We start from the raw sequence: 20548 nt of genomic DNA, 5'->3' as shown, positions 1-20548 counted from the left end.
GGATGATAGGTCAGTAACTTGATGGAGCGTCTCGAACGTTTGAAAACAAATCTAGCCAGTGGTTAGATATACACTACATGACCAAATGTATGTGGACACCTGCTCGTCAAACATCTCATTCCAAAATCATGGACATTAATATTGAGTTGGTCCCCCCTTTGCTGCTATAACAGTTTCCAATCTTCTGAGAAGGCTTTCACCTAGATGTTGGAAAGTTGCTGCGGGGACAAGAGCATTAGTGAGGTCGGGTACTGATGTTGGGCGACTAGGCCTGGCTCGCAGTCGGCGTTCCAATTCATCCCAAAGGTGTTAGATGGGATTGAGGTCAGGGCTTTGTGCAGGCCAGTCAAGTTCTTCCATACTGATCTCGACAAACCATTTCTGTATGGACTATGCATTGGGGCAGGTAGCGTTCTCCTGGCATCCGCCAAACCCAGATTCGTCTTTCGGACTGCCAGATGGTGAAGCATGATTCATCACTCCAGAGAACGCATTTCCACGGCTCCAGAGTTCAATGATGGCGAGCTTTACACCACTCCAGCCGACGCTTGGCAATGTGCATAGTGATCTTAGGCTTGTGTGCAGCTCCTCGGCCATGGAAACCCATTTCATGAAGCTCCAGACTAACAGTTATTGTGCTGACGTTGCTTCCAGAGGCAGTTTGGAACTCGGTAGTGAGTGTTGCAACCGAGGACAGACAATTGTTACGCGCTATGCGCTTCAGCACTCAGCGGTTCTGTTCTGTGAGCTTGTGTGGCCTACCACGTCACGGCTGAGCCGTTGTTGCTCCTAGACGTTTCCACTTCACAAAAACAGCACTTACAGTTGACCGGGGCAGCTCTAGCAGGGCAGAAATTTGACAAACTGACTTGTTGGAAAGGTGGTATCCTATGACGGTGCCACGTTGAAAGTCACTGAGCTCTTCGGTAAGGCCATTCTACTGCCAATGTTTGTCTATGGAGATTGCATGGCTGTGTGCTCGATAGTATATACCTGTCAACAACGGGAGTGGCTGAAATAGCCGAGTCCACTAATTTGAAGGGGTGTCCACATACTTTTGTATATATAGTGTACATAGGCACTTAGCCTTTTGCACAGGAGGAAGTCTACCGAGAATGAGGTGAAAACTGCATTTGTACAACATTACATTAGGTTATTTGTCAACTTAAATTAGAATATGTATTTACTGGAAATTATATCCAAAGACATAGTATATCAGTAGTTTAAAAATCTGAAAACGAGCACATACGGAATGTTGTTGATATAATATTGTGGGTGTTGATTTATGCCTTTCATGTGGACAGGGTGAGAGGGTACAGAAAGTGGAAGGGTACACATTTTACCTTCGTCGGATGCCAACAAAGAAAACAAAACCCCTCCATTCATTCAACAAGCCTAAAATATCCTGTATTTAATTTCAATTAAATGCAATTACGACCCAAGGAAAACAGGGTTCGGTTCAAATCAGCTTCAGAACCCTGAATAAGACAAGCTTTCCCTTCAGCCCTCTGCAAAACTGCCTTTTAGGAACTGAAGAGGGGCTTGTCTGACTGGGTTTACAACGATCACCTCTAATTCTGGTGTGTGTGTGAGTGAGTGAGTGAGAAGGGGGGAAGAGTGTCCACAGTTCATAAAGGCAGCCTTATATGGTCTGACCTCTTGCTGAACTTGTCAGAACGGACACTGTCACAACCCATGCATGACTGTAGAGCAACCTAAATTAGAGTGGTTTCACACCACCACAGGCTAATGTAATGGATGCAAATATATTCACAACTGACTAAAAACTCTCCACCCACAAAATACCCAAATCCAAAGGCTTTCAAGTCCCAAAGACGAGAGTACAAAGCCTAGTGTTCCGTCTTGATCACTCAAAGACAAGCGCTTCAGATACTTTAGAGGAAATGTTAATGGTTAGACTTCCCAAATCTCTAACTAATCCCCAAAATCCTACCTCGACAACACTCCTCCTCTGTTCATTACTCCGACTATTCTCACCAAACAGAAAGTATTCATCAACCCAAAGGAATTACTCTAACCCATTATTTGGTATAAAATACAGTAAATTAACAGAAAGTCCAAATATTGCACTTTCCATACAATGTAAATGGATAGATTCAGTGCACTCCACTGCATTTTAGATGCTGATTGAATCATGTCATTTTTTATTAAAGACTATCCTGTAAACATAGATTACTCAACAGCATTCATGGATTATAAATGTGGTTTCTCACCCTCTAGCATAAATACATCTTAAAATAGAATAACTTTGCAATTGACAGACTTTTGAAAGTCAGGCTGAAGTGAATTTGGATGTCCTGATTCAAATATAAGCCTGCACTCCTTCTTTTAAAGTCAATAGGTGTTGTGTCAATCATGTGTATTGTTAAATGTTTAATTATGATATTGATATTTAATTATTAACTTGCAATGATCCTAGGTTAATCTAAATGATGAAATGATTGTTTGGTTAGGTTTGAGGATTCAGTAACATTAGTTTATGCTTATTTTTGAGAAAGTGGAATTGAGAGTTATTTGTAACTAATCCATGGTTTTTGTTTGTGTGGTTTGAAGGTTATCAACCTATTCTGTTCCATCTTTATGACAATAAAAAATCATAAAGTGAACAGTTTTGAGTTGTCCTTTGCGTTCATCAAGGATAAAGCCGTTTTCAAGTTTGGGCAGAGCTGTGGTCAGCCAGAAATCACGCACAACTTGACAATAGGACAGGCTCACAGGGGGGATGACAACTAAAATGACAGGCAGAATATATCCCTGAAATGTAACTGAGTAACTGTTACTGAACAGTAAGAGAGTGAGAAAAAAGGGTTGACGTTTTTTGTAGCTCCAAGCCTGAGACATGTGGACCATACCAACAGCATAGCACTGAACCCCGGCCTTCTGTCCTCACAGATAGGCCCATACCTGTGCATGAGCTGAGCAGGATTGTGAACAGATCTGCATTGTCTCTGTCTTGCATCTGTGTATGATACCGCGACGCAACAGAAAATATACATCAATATTGAATTTGCGAGTGCTGGAAGTCTATTGTTGAAAGGTGAAAATGTAACTGGCAACACCCATTCCACATTTAGCCAGAAGTTTTCAGAGCACATTTTACAAAGCATCAACTACATTTAAATGATCTCATCCTAGTTAGTGTTGTTGAGAATCTAACCGACAGAGAGGAGAGTGGCTCTCCACAACATCTCCCCACCCTACTTCAAATGCCTGATTACATTATAAAACGGGTTGTCTCAAACCTGCACCAATGACTATAGACCTAGACATTATAAAATGAGCGGCTCTAGCCTTTTAGACAAGACTTCATTGACTTAACTCCTTTAGCAGTAAAAACATAATGGTTTCCCTTCCAATCATAATATAGAGTAATTGGAATGGCTCTGGGTCCACTATAATGATGGAGCCATCTCACGATCAGCAACCACTTTAAACAAACACTGGGTGGGAGAGTTTCTCTGCTTAACGTGGTTAAAAGCCAAACACTTTTTTGCCGAAGGTCTCCGACATAGATCCTTGCTGAGGCACACTCACTAAACACACATGGCACGCTCGCTTCTGGACGACGATGGTAGACGGAAGCCACATTGTCCGCAGAGCACCCAGCAATCATGCCCCACGGTCAGCCTAGCGGAACAGGTGAACATTTAATGTGGCTTCCTCCCTTTTTTCCCCCCACTCCACACAGATCTGAAAACACAGATTAAAGCAATATGGTGGATAACCTACAGGAATGTGCATGCACTTGTCCAGTTCTTTCACACCAGTGTAAATTAAGGAAACACCATGAGGAGAGGAAGGTAGGTAGATACTTCAGACGACTTTTGAGACGCACCCTTCAAGTTCCTCAGCGCTTGGGAAGTGGGTACTGCCAAGGCACACTGCATGGCAAGGAGTGGAGAGAGTAAAAGGGGTCCTAGTGAAAGGCCTAGCCCTGGGCTATAGGATGTGGTGAGGTGAAGGGCTAAATAACCGTAGACACAGATTCCATTTTACACTGCACATACATCTTACCCAAAAGAACCACCAAGACTCTTTCGGACTGTCAGATTGTAAACAATTAAATAAAACATCCACCAGGCCACCGTCCAATCAAAGCACCACAACTCTTCCCAAAACCCGATATGATGTTAGAAAAAGGCACACATGTAAATTGTAGTCAGCTTAAAGAAATTCCTCGTTTATGGCTTCTGAAACCGTAAGGCTAATTTGGTAGATGAAGTGATAATGCTCAGCCATGGTCAATGCCCAGAGTTGTGTCATTCTTTCCAGTGCTCACATACTGGGAACACTGGATGTAAACCGACAGAGCTGAGTGAAGAGACTCACTGGCCACCATGGCAAACAAGTTCTACCAATAGTTGGATTTAAATTTAATACAAATATATGGATGTGTGTCTGGATTTATGGGAGTTTCTAGAAGTACATTTTCTTGCCCCCAACACTAAATACATCATTAACTTGTCAGAGTACAGGAGAGTATTATGATTGATTAAGAGCCGAATACAATCAGGCATATGATCCAAATATGGTTTTAAGAGTTTGGTTATGAGTGTCAAAACCAGACTGTTTTAATGCATAATGAAACAGCAAATCAATAATTGTAACATTGAATTTGTTGAACAAGAATGCCTAAAAGCTACTCCTAGTGTGGCTGAAGAGTTTGCCAATGGTATCAAGAGATTTAAATAAAAATCTGCCTTGTAAAACCAGCATGTTATTTCAACTGGCTTCCATGAACAAAGTCCTCCAATTCAGGTTTCCCCATGAATACTTTGTATTGATAATTTTTCTGAGAATTCCTTGAATCACTGGGAGAAAATGCTTATTCGGACAAGTAAGACAAGATAACGGTATGTTTTGGAAAGAGGCTTTACTTCTTGAATATATCTCAATAAACAACCGTGGCCCCTGAAAATGTTGTAAGAAGATGAACACAAAAATACATTTTTCATTATGAAGTAATTTCAGTGTCCCAACTGCAGTTGGATTTGGTGTACAGAACAGCTTTGTACATTTGGGTACATTCCCCTTACACCATCACCTGTAACAGAATGAGTCCAAAATGTAGCTCCAGACACCTATCTTTTCACACATGCACACACTTCTGGTACGCAAACAGGGCAGATCCCACCTTGTGATACAGGGAGGATACCTCAGCAGAACTGGAGTGTGCTAAAGCTCTTTGAAGAGCACCCAGAGCATGTAGTTAACATGATTCCCAAATTACCCTCTGAAGCCTTTGATCTTGAGAGAGCGCTGTCACTTGAAGCTGAAAGAGCAAGCAGAGGCCTTTCTGCACTGCAGCCATTTTCTGCTGCGCCGGGCATTTTATGTACAAGTGTCTGGAACATATGCATATTTATGTACCCCCGGAAAAAACATGTTCCGACAAATCACACTCAAGATTCAGTCTGTCATCGGGTTGAGTATAGATAACTGCAATATCTCTTTATGTGAGCTGCCAGTGGATCTCATGTTGCATCTTCCAATTCCACATGAGCTCTCTCTAAGCCCATAGCACACTATCATGGCCATTATGCTTCTTAGCACCATTAACTCGCTTCTCACTAGAAATGATCGCTGTAAATATCCATACCCTAAAAACAAGGTGGATGTCTAATAGTCTACACATTGAGATATAAAATAAAAATTTTGACATTGTGTTTTACAAAATGTACATTAGGGTTTTAGGTTTTGTTTCTGGGTTTCATGTTTTGGTGGGGGTATTTCAGCTTGGGCGCACAGTGAATATCTATCGTGCATGATCAGATACTAAATCAGGATAGAATTCCAATGCAATACAGGGAATGGCATCTGTGCCAAGCACTACAGACCAACACATGGTACTGAAAATCACTGAAAATTATACAAATCAAATTCAAATATATTGCCCTAAAGCCTGTAATAATGGGCATCTAATTTAATTAAAAATAGACAAAAACTGTATACAGCCAGGAACATGGAAATATGACTATACAAATACGACATTAAAAACCGCTAGAGGGTTGAGTTGTCTTAGATGGGCACATTATCTCTTACTAAAACAGAGTGAAAAGGGGCAACTATGTGAACTGGATACCAATCATTAGAAATGTACTGTATGTGGCAAACATCAATCAATGCTTTTGGATTGCACTGTTCATACAGCGCCCTCTTGTGGCTAGCACAGAAATAACTACCACAGAGCGTCAGGGAAACGGATAGATGCATTTACATGACAAAGGACACACTTAATAACAAACATGTCACCTTCACTTCTTCACAAAGTCTGCAAACATCTTGGAGCACATCTCTTTCTCTTTGTCCAAACAGTCCTTGTAGCGTCTGCAAAAATAACAACAATTTAGTTGAGTCATGTGTCGCTAGGGAAAAAACCCGAATGTCAGAACTATTATCTTACATGGCAAGCTTCCTCAGGAGATTGTTGATATCGATGTCAAAAGCTTTCTTGGCCTGAGCCATCGTGATGTAATCCTGGGCTTTCTCATAGTCAAACAACTCCAAATAGGCCTGAGGAAAACCCTCTGGTTGAAACATCTGTGGGAAGATCTCAATTGCTTCCTCGCGTCCTCTCCTCGTCTCCTTCTCAAAACCCATTGGAGGAGAAGGTCAGAGGGCCGGGACCTCTGGCTTTCTCCTGCAATGGGTTTTGAGAATGAGATGAGGCGAGAGGATGCGAGGAGAATACAATTGAGATCTTTCCTGTGACTGATTCTTTCCACAAGTGAGCTTGCAAAACTCAAATGTGTGAAAATGGGAACATGTAAGTTTTAGGATCATTTTGAGACGCTATTAATTACATGCAGTGGTTATCCATTAAACATATGGTCATATGGTCATAGTAAATGCACCACCTGAAATATTTGTTTTCTTACTAAATAAAGATAACATTTGTGTGTGGATCCCCTTTAGCTCACTTCATATCCATAGCACAAACCATGATGCCAAAAACAATCACATATACTGTAGGCACACACACATGAACCCAGCTTATTGACAAGAATATGACTTCCCCCACCCTGAGGGTCTGACCTGACCCCAGTGGAAAAGGGCCTTGGTGTTGTTGGGGTTGATTTCCAGGGCCTTGTGGCCGTACTCCATGGCTTTCAGGTGCCTGTCCAGGCGGACCTGGGTCAACGACAGGTTGAGGTAGATGGGCAGCTGCACCGCCACGATGCTCCTCTTCTCGTCCTCGCCCTTCGCCTGGCCAGACACAAGGAGAGGTTATACGTATAAATCAATACAGAAACTCTTTCTATCACATGCACACATACACTTGTATGTGGACACAGTAGTGCGTGTACACACTATTCGCACTCACACACACGACAGTGTGCTTGTCAAATATCACACACACGGCAGTGTGCTTGTCAAATATCACACACACGACAGTGTGCTTGTCAAATATCACACACACGACAGTGTGCTTATGAAACTCAACACTTATGACAGGGAACCAAAATGTAAGCATCACAATCACCATCATTCCTCTCATTTATTCACATACATGGAAAGTTGAAGTGATGCTTCATCATAAAATAATGCTGAAACTAAAATGAAGGGGTTCATTTGAGGACATAACATTTACGACATAAGACTTGTTTTGCTGACGCTACCTGCTTGTAGCGATCTTTGGCATCCTCGAAGCGACTCTGGTTGAAGCAGTGGTTGCCAAATCTGCGCTCTGTGTCAACCACGTTGAGGAGCATGGACAGAGGAACAGTGTTGTGCTCCACCTGGCGGGAGAGAGGGGTTTGGGAATGGCAGCCAACAAAGTCACAACTAATCCCCAGTAAGCAGAGATGCATGACCAGAAATAGTCACTTCAGTCCACGTAAAATGGCACACCACAACATGTTTTTGCATCTCTATTTAACCCAATAATATATATTAGCTACTTCCACTAGGTAGGTTGACATTATCTGTTACAAAAATTCCCTGGTCCTGGAGGTTATCACCACCAAACTTGACGGAACTCTAACTAGTTTTGATTGAGTTGTGAGATACAGCCCTGACTAAATAAGGCCCCTAGTGTCCTCACCACACTCATTGAGAAGAACTCATCCACTTGGGCTGAGTCGAGGAAGTCGAGGACCTGCACCTCGTAGAGCACAGTGGCTACAGGAGGAATGTGTGGAGGGCAGCCCATCGCTCCATAGGCGTACTCAGGCAGGAAGAGAAAACAAGAGAACTCTCCCTTCCTCATGGTCAGAATACCCAGCTCCAGGCCACACAGTCACGTCTGTAAGGTAAGGTGTATTCATTGTTTATGAAGCCACATATGAAAACCAGTTATCTTAGAGTGCCATAGGCTACATCTTACCTCTTCCAAGCTTCATAATTCAAGGGTACTTCAGATGGCTGGTGGTCTCAAATGGTCGGTCAGAGTACTCCAGAAATCCAGAGAAATGGACTGTGAAGGAATATTAGCAGGGGTTCAAATTGGCACATAAAACACGTGGTGTGTCCCTAAGGTGTAATTGATTGCATTATGTCTGAATAAATATGCAATACATACAGTGAGGGAAAAAAGTATTTGATCCCCTGCTGATTTTGTACGTTTGCCCACTGACAAAGAAATGATCAGTCTATAATTTTAATGGTAGGTTTATTTGAACACTGAGAGACAGAATAACAACAACAAAAATCCAGAAAAATGCATGTGAAAAATGTTATAAATTGATTTGCATTTTAATGAGGGAAATAAGTATTTGACCCCCTCTCAATCAGAAAGATTTCTGGCTCCCAGGTGTCTTTTATACAGGTAACGAGCTGAGATTAGGAGCACACTCTTAAAGGGAGTGCTCCTAATCTCAGTTTGTTACCTGTATAAAAGACACCTGTCCACAGAAGCAATCAATCAATCAGATTCCAAACTCTCCACCATGGCCAAGACCAAAGAGCTCTCCAAGGATGTCAGGGACAAGATTATAGACCTACACAAGGCTGGAATGGGCTACAAGACCATCGCCAAGCAGCTTGGTGAGAAGGTGACAACAGTTAGTGCGATTATTCGCAAATGGAAGAAACACAAAAGAACTGTCAATCTCCCTCGGCCTGGGGCTCCATGCAAGATCTCACCTCGTGGAGTTGCAATGATCATGAGAACGGTGAGGAATCAGCCCAGAACTACACGGGAGGATCTTGTCAATGATCTCAAGGCAGCTGGGACCATAGTCACCAAGAAAACAATTGGTAACACACTACGCCGTGAAGGACTGAAATCCTGCAGCGCCCGCAAGGTCCCCCTGCTCAAGAAAGAACATATACAGGGCCATCTGAAGTTTGCCAATGAACATCTGAATGATTCAGAGGAGAACTGGGTAAAAGTGTTGTGGTCAGATGAGACCAAAATCGAGCTCTTTGGCATCAACTCAACTCGCCGTGTTTGGAGGAGGAGGAATGCTGCCTATGACCCCAAGAACACCATCCCCACCGTCAAACATGGAGGTGGAAACATTATGCTTTGGGGGTGTTTTTCTGCTAAGGGGACAGGACAACTTCACCGCATCAAAGGGACGATCGACGGGGCCATGTACCGTTAAATCTTGGGTGAGAACCTCCTTCCCTCAGCCAGGGCATTGAAAATGGGTTGTGGATGGGTATTCCAGCATGACAATGACCCAAAACACACGGCCAAGGCAACAAAGGAGTGGCTCAAGAAGAAGCACATTAAGGTCCTGGAGTGGCCTAGCCAGTCTCCAGACCTTGATCCCATAGAAAATCTGTGGAGGGAGCTGAAGGTTCGAGTTGCCAAACGTCAGCCTTGAAACCTTAATGACTTGGAGAAGATCTGCAAAGAGGAGTGGGACAAAATCCCTCCTGAGATGTATGCAAACCTGGTGGCCAACTACAAGAAACGTCTGACCTCTGTCATTGCCAACAAGGGTTTTGCCACCAAGTACTAAGTGATGTTTTGTAGAGGGGTCAAATACTTATTTCCCTCATTAAAATGCAAATCAATTTATAACATTTTTGACATGCGTTTTTCTGGATTTTTGTGTTGTTATTCTGTCTCTCACTGTTCAAATAAACCTACCATTAACATTATAGACTGATCATGTCTTTGTCAGTGGGCAAACATACAAAATCAGCAGGGGATCAAATACTTTTTTCCCTCACTGTATGCTTTAGGCTACATTGTAAGGCAGAGGTCTCCAACCTTTTCTAGCATGAGGGCTTCTTTGAAAAAATTTAACATGTTATGAGCTACAATAAAATGTCTAACTTTCAATTAGGCACATTCTTCTTCTCTTCTCATCTCCCCTGCAACTCTTCCCTGGGTCAGTAGTGAACAAGAGAAAGTAGTGCACTATGTTTTCTGTTTTATATTTTCCCAAATTATGTTCTCTCAGTTTTATCTTTCCAGGTTTTAGATACTTTTGTTAAACTCTCAAAATTACAATTGTTCATGGAGAAACAACGAAATTGGAAGTTCTGAGTCCATGTCATGGGGAACACTGGATTAGATCGTAGCTGGGAGCTTGCAGTGTCTGATACTGGTCAAATTGCATGTACTTTCAGAATTGTTTGGCGAGCTACTCATAGGTGGGCTGCGGGCTACTGGTAGCTTATGATTGACCTGTTGGAGACCCCTGTCGTAAGGGAACCTAAAGAATGCAGTATTCTATGAAGGTGCTTGACACAAATGTATCTCTTCGCACTGGTGGGCCTTCTCCAGGTTGGACCACTTCCTTCAGGATCTCTCCATCGCCCAAGATGTCCTGCATCTGCTGGCCCAGGTGGTGGAAAGGGCTCTGACAACAATAGACAAAAGTTTTAAAGTTAACACCATCACTGACCCTTAGTTAATTGTTTTCAACCCTTAAAATTGTTTAACAAAGGGCACAGAGAAACCAAGTAGTCAAAACACAGTTTTATATTTTAGATAGCTAGTTAGTTGAAAATAAATTCTGCAAGGTGGCACATTGAGCAAAAATAATTTTGCATGACAGTGATCAAGCTCGTAAGGCTGCAGCAGCACAGTATCTTTGGCTAGTCTTTGCTAGTTAGCTAGCTAGCGAGCAAACTATGCACACAGATTTGTATACATTTATGTTATGCAACTTAAAGTGTAACCAATTAGCAATATATTGGTGTATGAAACCTCCCTATTAATATGAAGGTGTGAAGTTTAGCAAATAAGTGTTAAAATGTTGACATCACATGATGTAGCTAACGTTAACTCGCTGGAGATAATTAGCGCTAGCCAGAGCCATATATTTAGATACAAATAAAGAAACTCAGCAAAAAAAGAAACGTCCTCTCACTGTCAACTGCTTTTTATTTATTTTCAGCAAACTTAACATGTGTACATATTTGTATGAACATAACAAGATTCAACAACAGACATAAACTGAACAAGTTCCACAGACATGTGACTAACAGAAATTGAATAATGTGTCCCTGAACAAAGGGGGGGGTCAAAAGTAACAGTCAGTATCTGGTGTGGCCACCAGCTGCATTAAGTACTGCAGTGCATCTCCTCCTCATGGAATGCACCATATTTGCCAGTTCTTGCTGTGAGATGTTACCCCACTCTTCCACCAAGGCACCTGCAAGTTCCCAGACATTTCTGCGGGGAATGGCCCTAGCCCTCACCCTCCGATCCAACAGGTCCCAGACGTGCTCAATGGGATTGAGATCCGGGCTCTTCGCTGGCCATGGCAGATCACTGACAGGAAATCACGCACAGAATGAGCAGTATGGCTGGTGGCATTGTCATGCTGGAGGGTCATGTCAGGATGAGCCTGCAGGAAGGGTACCACATGAGGGAGGAGGATGTCTTCCCTGTAACGCACAGCGTTGAGATTGCCTTTAATACAGTGGCCGGGAAGTGCAAAGCAACATTACAAAGAATGAAACACTTTTACAAAGCTCGAGACAAATTTACATTTTGGAAAACAAATTTACATTTTGGAAAACAAATTTACATTTTGGAAAACAAATTTACATTTTATAAAACAAATTTACATTTTAGAAAACAAATTTACATTTTAGAAAACAAATTTACATTTTAGAAAACAAATTAACAAGACGCAAAACACTTTTACCAGTCCCGAAACAAATTTACAAACGACAGATTCGTCACGGAAAGGGAATGTACCATATACCGGAAGTGACGAGCGTGGTCTTTTCGTGTTTTTGTTGTGGAGTTTATGGCGTCAAAGAAGTTTATGGTGACCGCCCGAACATGGACTGCGGCCGAGGGATGTTTTGCCCGTTTTGTGGCAAACACATGAACAGCTTAACGCGGTTTTGCTTTACGTGTGGTCGGTGTTTGGAGTTTTTAAAGGACGCGGACAAGACGGAAACATTGGAAACACAGGGGACGTCTCGACAGCCGGACAGTGCTATGCAAAGTAAGTTTAGCAAAACCAAAACGCTAGCTATCTAAGGACAGTAACGCTAATGATTTTTTGAGCGGCTTCTAACTTTCTGTTTCGGAACTCTGTCCATTTCTGCAGAACAACCATGCCCATCATACAAACAGTTCATGGAGTACAGAAGCTCGAAATCAAAAGAACGACAGTCTTTTAACTATGGGCCAAAAGGAAGATATAGGCCTAAAGAAAGAAAACACGTCCAGGTAAGGTGTACTGACCGTCCTATACAATTTTGCAATGCTCTATATGTATTTGTGTGTATTTATTTTACCTATGTATACATTAATTATATCTTTGTTATTTTACTAGATAAACGTAGGATTGATGGTGCCAAGTGGAACTGATTTAAAACCTCTAAGAGGGAAAACACTACAGTTATTTACAGACCCAGAGGTAGCAGCACCTGATCTACTGAAACAAGCTGTCCAGAAAATGACAACATTTAACAAGGACATGCACGAAGGACCTTATGTCCTTTTGTATCCAGACTGCTCAGAGGTGGTTCATGTGCCTGGGTCAGAAAGGCCATTCAAATTGGCAGAATATAAAAAGGAAATAGGAAAGGCATATTCCAGGATCACTTTTTTCATTTGCCTAGAAAACACTATAAAAGAGGTTAGTGGATCTCATGATTCAATATTTTTACATATTTAGATACTCTGCTGGAGGATAGATAATGGTTGTTTGAATTATTTTTTTCAGTGGATGATACCTCAGACTCTGATTCTGAAATTGTCATCACAACAAGGAGCACAGCTGAACTCAATCGTGCTGACACTTTGGTACATCAGTTATTTCTCTTTTTTAAAATGTTTATGTATGTTTGTATTTATTCATTTTCATATAATTTATTAATTAGATGTACATTGGATTTTAAGCATAAAATCAATGTCCTGGTCAATATTTTAGTGGAAAAAGGCTTGTTTTGATTATTTTGCAGTAACTATTATACAGTAACACAGACAACCATTCAGCATTGATATATACTGTATGTGGTAATGGAAAAATAATGGAACCTGTTGAAAGTTGTTGATCATTTTATCCGTTTCCTCTCAGGTTTTTGAACCACAAAATCGAAGTACTCCCAAACACAAGCTGGACGATGAAAGGTAGGTGTTGCACACTTGGACACAAAGGAATTTTCACACGTGCAATAATAATTCATATTTTGTTGGGCTACAGTGCTTTCACTACCAGGTAAAGTGCAATTTCACCTTTTTTTTTTATTTAACTCACAAAACTGATAAAACTACTAGCAGATATTTCACTACTTATTCACATACACATTATACATACATTTATATTGCTGCACATAAGCTCAACGTTGCTACATGCTATCAGCTGTTTCTGTAACTGACTGCGGTGCCCCCTCGCTCCCTACCTATAGGACCCACAGCTGCCTGTGTGAGCAGAGCTTTACAGAATAAACCCACTGAAATACAGTTGCTCTTGCAGTTGAATAAACAAAAATTAACCAAACCATTAAAAAAACACGTGAGAATGAAGTGGGGGTATCCACTGTCCATTCATATGTCCCACATCACTGTCGATCCTGCATAGGTACTATAGGCCTTTACTGAAGTGGCACGGTCATCCAGAACCAACTTAAAGAACTCCAACACGTTTCGGCATCTAGCCTTTGTCAGGGAGTCAAATAGATGTAATGAGAGACACTGGGTTTTTTTCTAGTGGTAATCCACCAATAGGAAACATGGGACACATCCATATACATAATGTTTACATGATTTGACTATTGTAGGCCTGAAGGACACCTACTGGTTTTAAGATGTCTACAACACCTACTCTAGCCCAGAACACCTTGGACACTAGAAAAGACCCATTGTCTCTCATTTCATCTGTTTGACTCGCTGACGAAGGCTAGATGCAAAAACGCATTAAAGTTCTTTTAAATTGGTTCTGTATGGCTTGGCCACTTGCAATACAAGCATTTTAATAGTTAAAAAATTGTAGTTTGAGCTTTCTTTTATTTTATACCTTTTCCATTAAAAAAGAAACTCAAACTAACTCAGATTTGAGTCCAGGAAACGCTCCTATCCACATGTTCTCAAAATAATCTTTTTTTTTAATACATCTTTCTGTTCCCTCTACTACTACATGCTACTCAAAGCTACATTATAGCCTTTATCATGGAGCTAATCATTTTAATATGTTTTATCATGTTTCAGAGATGCACCAGGACAATCAACAATTCAGCCTGGACAGGTAATAAGGCAGAGTGTGGCAGCATGACATTTCTTGCTTTCAGTGTTGTTGTTTCAGACATTTTAATCTTTTTTCAGATAGTAATATCTGATGCTGAGGATCTGGATCCACCGGAAGCAAATCCAGAAAAAAATGTCTTGCTACAGGTAAGTAAAAAAGAAAAGAAAAGATAATGACTGACATAATTTAAATGTATTGAACTGATTACATGGGGAAGACATTTTTGTTTGTAAGATGTTTTAACATGGAAATGGCAATTTCCCAACAGTAAATACACAGACCTGTATTCACCAAATGTTGAGCAGGAGGACTGAAGAGCCGGTTGCTGTCAATGTGAAGAATTTCCAACACACAGCAATGTAATATGCTTTTGACTATAGCACTCCAGTTTTTTCACTGTACAATAGTTCTTGTATATCTGGAATATCCACAAATGAATTAACTTTTTGTCATTACAGGGAGGAGACGGACATTGCATTACCTGACATCGTAGCAAACCTGTCTCTTCCTATTGATCATAAAAAGTCAGCCGGATTAACATCTCAAGGGATAATGTTTGGGATGGGGCAGTCAGAGGTTTCAAGCGTACAACATATTCTGAAACCTGTGACATGCTGGTGAAATTTACTGATGATACTGGTGTTCTGGAAGAGGGAATTGACACTGGTGGTCCAAGACGAGTTTTTAACTCTACTGATGAAACACCTAAAAGACCGGCCCATTTTTGATGGACCAGAAGGACATCGGTTCTTGGTCTACAATGCAAAGGGTATGCATATTGGTTGGATGTGTACTATAGGCTACTAATGGTTGGTTAATGCTCATTGACCAGATATATCACATGACATATGCTTGCATATTACAGTATATACAGTAATGCATTGTTTTAATTTTGCAATATGAATTCATTCACAGCTGTTAGGGAGGATGAATACTACTTGGCAGGAAAGATGATTGCTGTGTCAGTTGTGCATGGAGGTCCAGGACCCCATTTCCTGTCAGAAGATCTTGTACATTATCTTGCAGGCCAGCCTTCATTCAAAGCAACAAATAATTTAATAACTGATGAAGAAATAGGGAAAGCTTTGCAAGAGGTGAGAATAGCATAAGGGTATGGTAGGGCAGAGTTTTTCATACTTACTGCAGTGTTTTTGAGACAATGTTTACTTCCTATATCACGTGCGGAATATATTTAATTCATTTATTAGTTTTTGATAGTGTAAGATTACACCTTGCTATGTACGTTATTAAAAAAATAGGCAAGGAGATACAGTGTATACAGTTATTGACTGGGGTGTTTTTGCCCATTTTCATGTCTTTCAGATTGAGAATGCTGCTTCATTGGATGCTCTGCAAGAATGTATGATGAGACACAGCACAATGTTACAGACAGCAGGTTGTCTGAGACATGTGGCTACTGTGGAAGAAAATAAAGAAATCGCGTCAGACTACCTCCAATGGTATATCATTGACCGCAACTCATCTGTAATTGACAGGTAAGATGATATTTGTAGTGATGAGATTTTTATTTATTTATGTATGAATTTTTTGTTTGAAATGCCTCATGGTCCCCATCTTTGGTTTATGCAAGTATGTATATCTGTTATCAATTTGTCCTTAATCAGAATTTGTACCTTAGTGTATTTCAACGGATATGTGATGTCACTTCATTCTGTGTCAAACTACAGTGCCTTCATTAAGTCTGCACACCTTTATAGATTCAATTTAAAATATATTTAAATCCTTTTCCTCATCAATCTACACACAATACATCATAATGACAAAGCAAAAACAGAAATTAGATCTTAGGTTTCTCCTCCTGACTAACTCTTCCATAGAGGAAAATCAGTCCAGTTACCCCCTTAAAGTGATCCATCCACCTCTGCTGCACATCTGGCAGCAGAGTGATGGTTTGAGGCTCACTTTACCCATCAAACCCCTTGATGACTTGCTGCTGTTTATCCAACCACCTGCTCCATACTGTAGCAGTGTCATTTACATATGGATCTATTTCTGCCCTCAGTTCTCATAAAGATCCTGACATGCAGAGAGGTTTTAGTATCTCTTGTAAATGTCCTTGAAAATCAGATATAAAGAGTGTGGTGATGTTGTGTTTAAAGCCTGTAGCTTCATACACGAGGAATCCAGGCTGGAATTACTTCCAAAGGTGCTTCAACAGTGTACTGAGAAAATGGTTAATTAACTTGTGCGAATGTGATATTCCAGTTTTAAATTTTTATTAAATTTGCTACAATTTCTAAAAACTTGTTTTTGCTTTGTCATTATGATGTATTGTGTGTAGGCTGATGAGGAAAAATATTAATATTACTATTTTAAATTGAATCTATAACGAAACAAAGTTGTGAAAAAGTGCAATGGGTGTGTAGACTTTCTGAAGGCATCGTGTGAGTGCTCAAGCCACCCATCCGTCTGTGTCATTCCAGTCTTTTGTTTCTGTGTGTTATACTTACAGTTTGTAACAATTAACGTTTAATGTGCAATGCAAAAATAGGGTTTTTGAAATCAATTTTCAACAATGTTAAGGTGGATAGTAATTGTAGAGAAGAGAATATTTAATAGTTTTCTTTAGATAATTTTAAATTCAATTGGCACTACACAGCAGTGAAACAATGTTTGTGTTCACTCTGTAGATTCAGATGGTCTTTCAACCCTGGAGTTTTTGACTGCACTACAGCAACACCCTACTTTGCTGGCCCCTGTCATGTGCCACTCTGAAAGGCGACTCACTGCTTTTGAACTTGAGAGACTCTTCAAACCTGACCTCAGTCCTTCGGGGAGTAATCGAAGACTTAAAGAAAGTCAAACCATGGCCTACTGGGCAGACTATCTCCTTGATTGTGAAGGTTTGTTAGTTTGTTTTTTATAACTAGTTAAGAAAACACATGGCAGTGATGTATCTGAATTGTTTTTCTTTGCAGAAGGCCAGGCTGCTGTGTCTGTGGAAGATGTTTTGATGTTTGCTACTGGGCTGTCTTCACTTCCCCCATCTGGCTTGGAACCACTGCCTCAAATAGAGTTCCTGGAGGACTCTGCGTTCCCAATGGCAAATACATGTTCAAACTCCTTGAGATTACCACTCCTAGACTCATACACTTTGTTTAAGTCACAAATGGACTTTGGAATTCAAAATAGTCCAGGATTCGGCTGTTTCTAAGCTATATGATGGATGACCCTTAGAGTTAAGACTCTGAAAAAGTTGTTGTTGTTAAAGGTTAGGGTTGGGCATCATTTAGATTTTAACGATTCTGATTCCAATTCCGATTCTTCCTTTTGATTCCGGTTCTTATCGATTCTCGATTCCGATTCTTTGAGTGGTGGAGTTGAAACGGGTCACATGCTTATTTCACAAATAAGAGGAAAGTTTTATTTTGATTCAAAGGTGGGTTGCAGTTTGACGGGGCTTTTTCAATGTAAAATAAAGCCACACTAGAGCACCGCTTACTGTGCTCCATGGCTGCAACACAACAAGCACCTGGCCGCTACAGAAACCAAAACTTGCGCATGTTAAATTTGGAACCCATGATCAGATTTGAAACCCAATCCTCCAAAACGATTCCAATAAAGAAACAATTCCGATGGAATCGTAATTTTTAACTATTCCAAGTAGGAATTGGTTCTTGATGCCCAACCCTATTAAAGGTGCACTTTTAAAGTGCAGTTGCCAAAGTTGTTTTTATAATGTTACTGTATGTGAGCATGTTCTTTTCTCACAGTAAACATTTTGAAAATGTTTTAGATCCATTACTCTCAATACTACAAAAGTGTAATAAATACTGATTACTATTTTTGATTAATTTACTTCACACTTAAAAACAATTAAGCTTTGGGTGACAGATTCATAAATATTGTGTTCAGACAGACAGCAGTATTCCACCACTACAAAAAACCCTCCCTTTTTGATCATTTCATAGCTGAGCCATTTCTTTTAGTTTCATGTACAGTTCGGATGCAGACTCCCAGTTGTCTGGCTTCTGTAACTGAAATCCTGTGGCTGTTCCACAGTCTCACACACTCATCCAAGTCCTTCTGAATAACATCACCAAAGCAATATCTCAATAGGCATTGATGCTCATGACTCCCGTTGAAGTATCCGGCATCTCTAAGGTCGGCAAATAACTCCATCCAGAACTGAGACCTATAGAAATGGATACAAGTGTTTAGTTATACTATAAATAATAAAGGTTAGTTATAATGAAATGTATGGTCTGTGCATCTTTTGGTCATTCGATTTGCTTTTCAGGAACAGCTACTTTTCCTGACGGGCAGGATTTGCTTTACAAATTTGTATTGATAATTATTGTGCTCGTTTTTCATTAATCGTTCCTGAGAAGAAAATCGAATGACCAAAAGATGCAATGACCCTTTATGAAGACAACTCACCTTCCCTTTCTAAATATAGACCACCAGGACTCAATACGCTGGTTATTTATAGATGAGCCGTACATGTGGCTGGACGCTCCAGAGTAGTAGTCACTGTGATGGTGGCGTAGGGTACATTGAATTGCAGCCATTATGCTGTTCTCAGTGCCGCAATCAGTCCTCAGTCTCATGGGGATGACACCGAGGTTTCGCACACATGACATGAAATAGTGAGCAATCACTGTTGGGTTATTATTTGTTGGTCCACATTGAAGCCACAATACTTTACGTGAAAATCCATCTATGCATCCCGAAATGGCCAAACCGAATGGCTTAAGTTTGTCATAACCATCTGCGTGCCACATATAGTTAGGTCCCATTGAGTAGTTGTCCAGGTCCACGAAGTTCAAATCTGATGGCGTTACTCACGGCGTTTGGCGAGGAATAATCCTTTCTGCGGTACAACCCGGCTTCGTTCAGTTTACTTTTATGAGTCCTCAAGCTGATGTTTACACCGTGTAGACTTGACATCATGTCCACGATTACAGCGTACGAGTGACCCTCGTTAAAATATTGAACGCAATGATGCAGTATGTCTGGTGTTTCCGTCTGGTCCGCGTCCTTTAAAAACTCCAAACACCGACCACACGTAAAGCAAAACCGCGTTAAGCTGTTCATGTGTTTGCCACAAAACGGGCAAAACATCCCTCGGCCGCAGTCCATGTTCGGGCGGTCACCATAAACTTCTTTGACGCCATAAACTCCACAACAAAAACACGAAAAGACCACGCTCGTCACTTCCGGTATATGGTACATTCCCTTTCCGTGACGAATCTGTCGTTTGTAAATTTGTTTCGGGACTGGTAAAAGTGTTTTGCGTCTTGTTAATTTGTCTTCTAAAATGTAAATTTGTTTTCTAAAATGTAAATTTGTTTTATAAAATGTAAATTTGTTTTCCAAAATGTAAATTTGTTTTCCAAAATGTAAATTTGTTTTCCAAAATGTAAATTTGTCTCGAGCTTTGTAAAAGTGTTTCATTCTTTGTAATGTTGCTTTGCACTTCCCGGCCACCGTACTTTAATGATAACAAGCTCAGTCCGATGATAAACCGCCTCAGACCATGACGGACCCTCCACCTCCAAATCGATCCCGCTCCAGAGTACAGGCCTCGGTGTAACGCTCATTCCTTTGACGATAAACGCGAATCCGACCATCACCCCTGGTGAGACAAAACCGCGACTCGTCAGTGAAGAGCACTTTTTGCCAGTCCTGTCTGGTCCAGCGACGGTGGGTTTGTGCCCATAGGCGACGTTGTTGCCGGTGATGTCTGGTGAGGACCTGCCTTACAACAGGTCTACAAGCCCTCAGTCCAGCCTCTCTCAGCCTATTGCAGACAGTCTGAGCACTGATGGAGGGATTGTGCGTTCCTGTTGTAACTCGGGCAGTTGTTGTTGCCATCCTGTACCTGTCCCGCAGGTGTGATGTTCGGATGTACCGATCCTGTGCAGGTGTTGTTAAACGTGGTCTGTCACTGC

At 41.0% G+C, this 20548-nt stretch overlaps 1 protein-coding gene, 2 long non-coding RNA genes and 1 pseudogene across 5 annotated transcripts; 2 read left to right on the top strand and 2 right to left on the bottom strand.

Annotated features, from left to right (window-relative positions):
* Positions 1-6275: 6275 nt before the first annotated feature.
* LOC121574229 lies at positions 6276-11243 on the bottom strand (annotated as a pseudogene).
* An 826-nt stretch (positions 11244-12069) lies between these two features.
* Positions 12070-14758, top strand: LOC121574230. Its single transcript, XM_041886858.2, has 7 exons — positions 12070-12386; positions 12492-12613; positions 12720-13025; positions 13113-13192; positions 13467-13519; positions 14597-14633; positions 14711-14758. Exons 1-7 carry the CDS (start codon positions 12125-12127, stop codon positions 14712-14714), a joined length of 864 nt encoding a protein of 287 aa, XP_041742792.2. The 5' UTR covers positions 12070-12124; the 3' UTR covers positions 14715-14758.
* Positions 14759-14945: 187 nt separating this feature from the next.
* LOC121573921 lies at positions 14946-18437 on the top strand. Of its 3 annotated transcripts, none has more exons than XR_006661420.1 (5): positions 14946-14992; positions 15092-15402; positions 15957-16129; positions 17285-17497; positions 17573-18437. It is a non-coding gene; the product is annotated as an uncharacterized LOC121573921 (long non-coding RNA). The 3 variants fall into 3 exon arrangements; XR_006661421.1 differs by adding an exon at positions 15549-15727 and having other exon boundaries at positions 14952-15402; XR_006661419.1 differs by having other exon boundaries at positions 14952-15402.
* Positions 17189-19886, bottom strand: LOC121573922. Its single transcript, XR_006002116.2, has 2 exons — positions 19035-19886; positions 17189-18789 (listed from the first exon to the last, which is right to left on the bottom strand). It is a non-coding gene; the product is annotated as an uncharacterized LOC121573922 (long non-coding RNA).
* Between the last annotated feature and the right edge of the window lie 662 nt (positions 19887-20548).

The sequence above is a fragment of the Coregonus clupeaformis genome, chromosome 9 (assembly GCF_020615455.1).
Source record: "Coregonus clupeaformis isolate EN_2021a chromosome 9, ASM2061545v1, whole genome shotgun sequence".
Classification (NCBI taxonomy): domain Eukaryota; kingdom Metazoa; phylum Chordata; class Actinopteri; order Salmoniformes; family Salmonidae; genus Coregonus; species Coregonus clupeaformis.
Note: the sequence above shows the minus strand (reverse complement) of the source record. Positions and strands in the feature narration are given on the sequence as shown.

Coding starts and splice junctions, on each gene's coding strand:
- LOC121574230 (XM_041886858.2), top strand. CDS start 12,125: ATGTACCATATACCGGAAGTGACGAGCGTGGTCTTTTCGTGTTTTTGT. Junction 13,026..13,112: donor TAGAAAACACTATAAAAGAG/GTTAGTGGATCT, acceptor TATTTTTTTCAG/TGGATGATACCTCAGACTCT. Junction 13,520..14,596: donor CACAAGCTGGACGATGAAAG/GTAGGTGTTGCA, acceptor ATCATGTTTCAG/AGATGCACCAGGACAATCAA.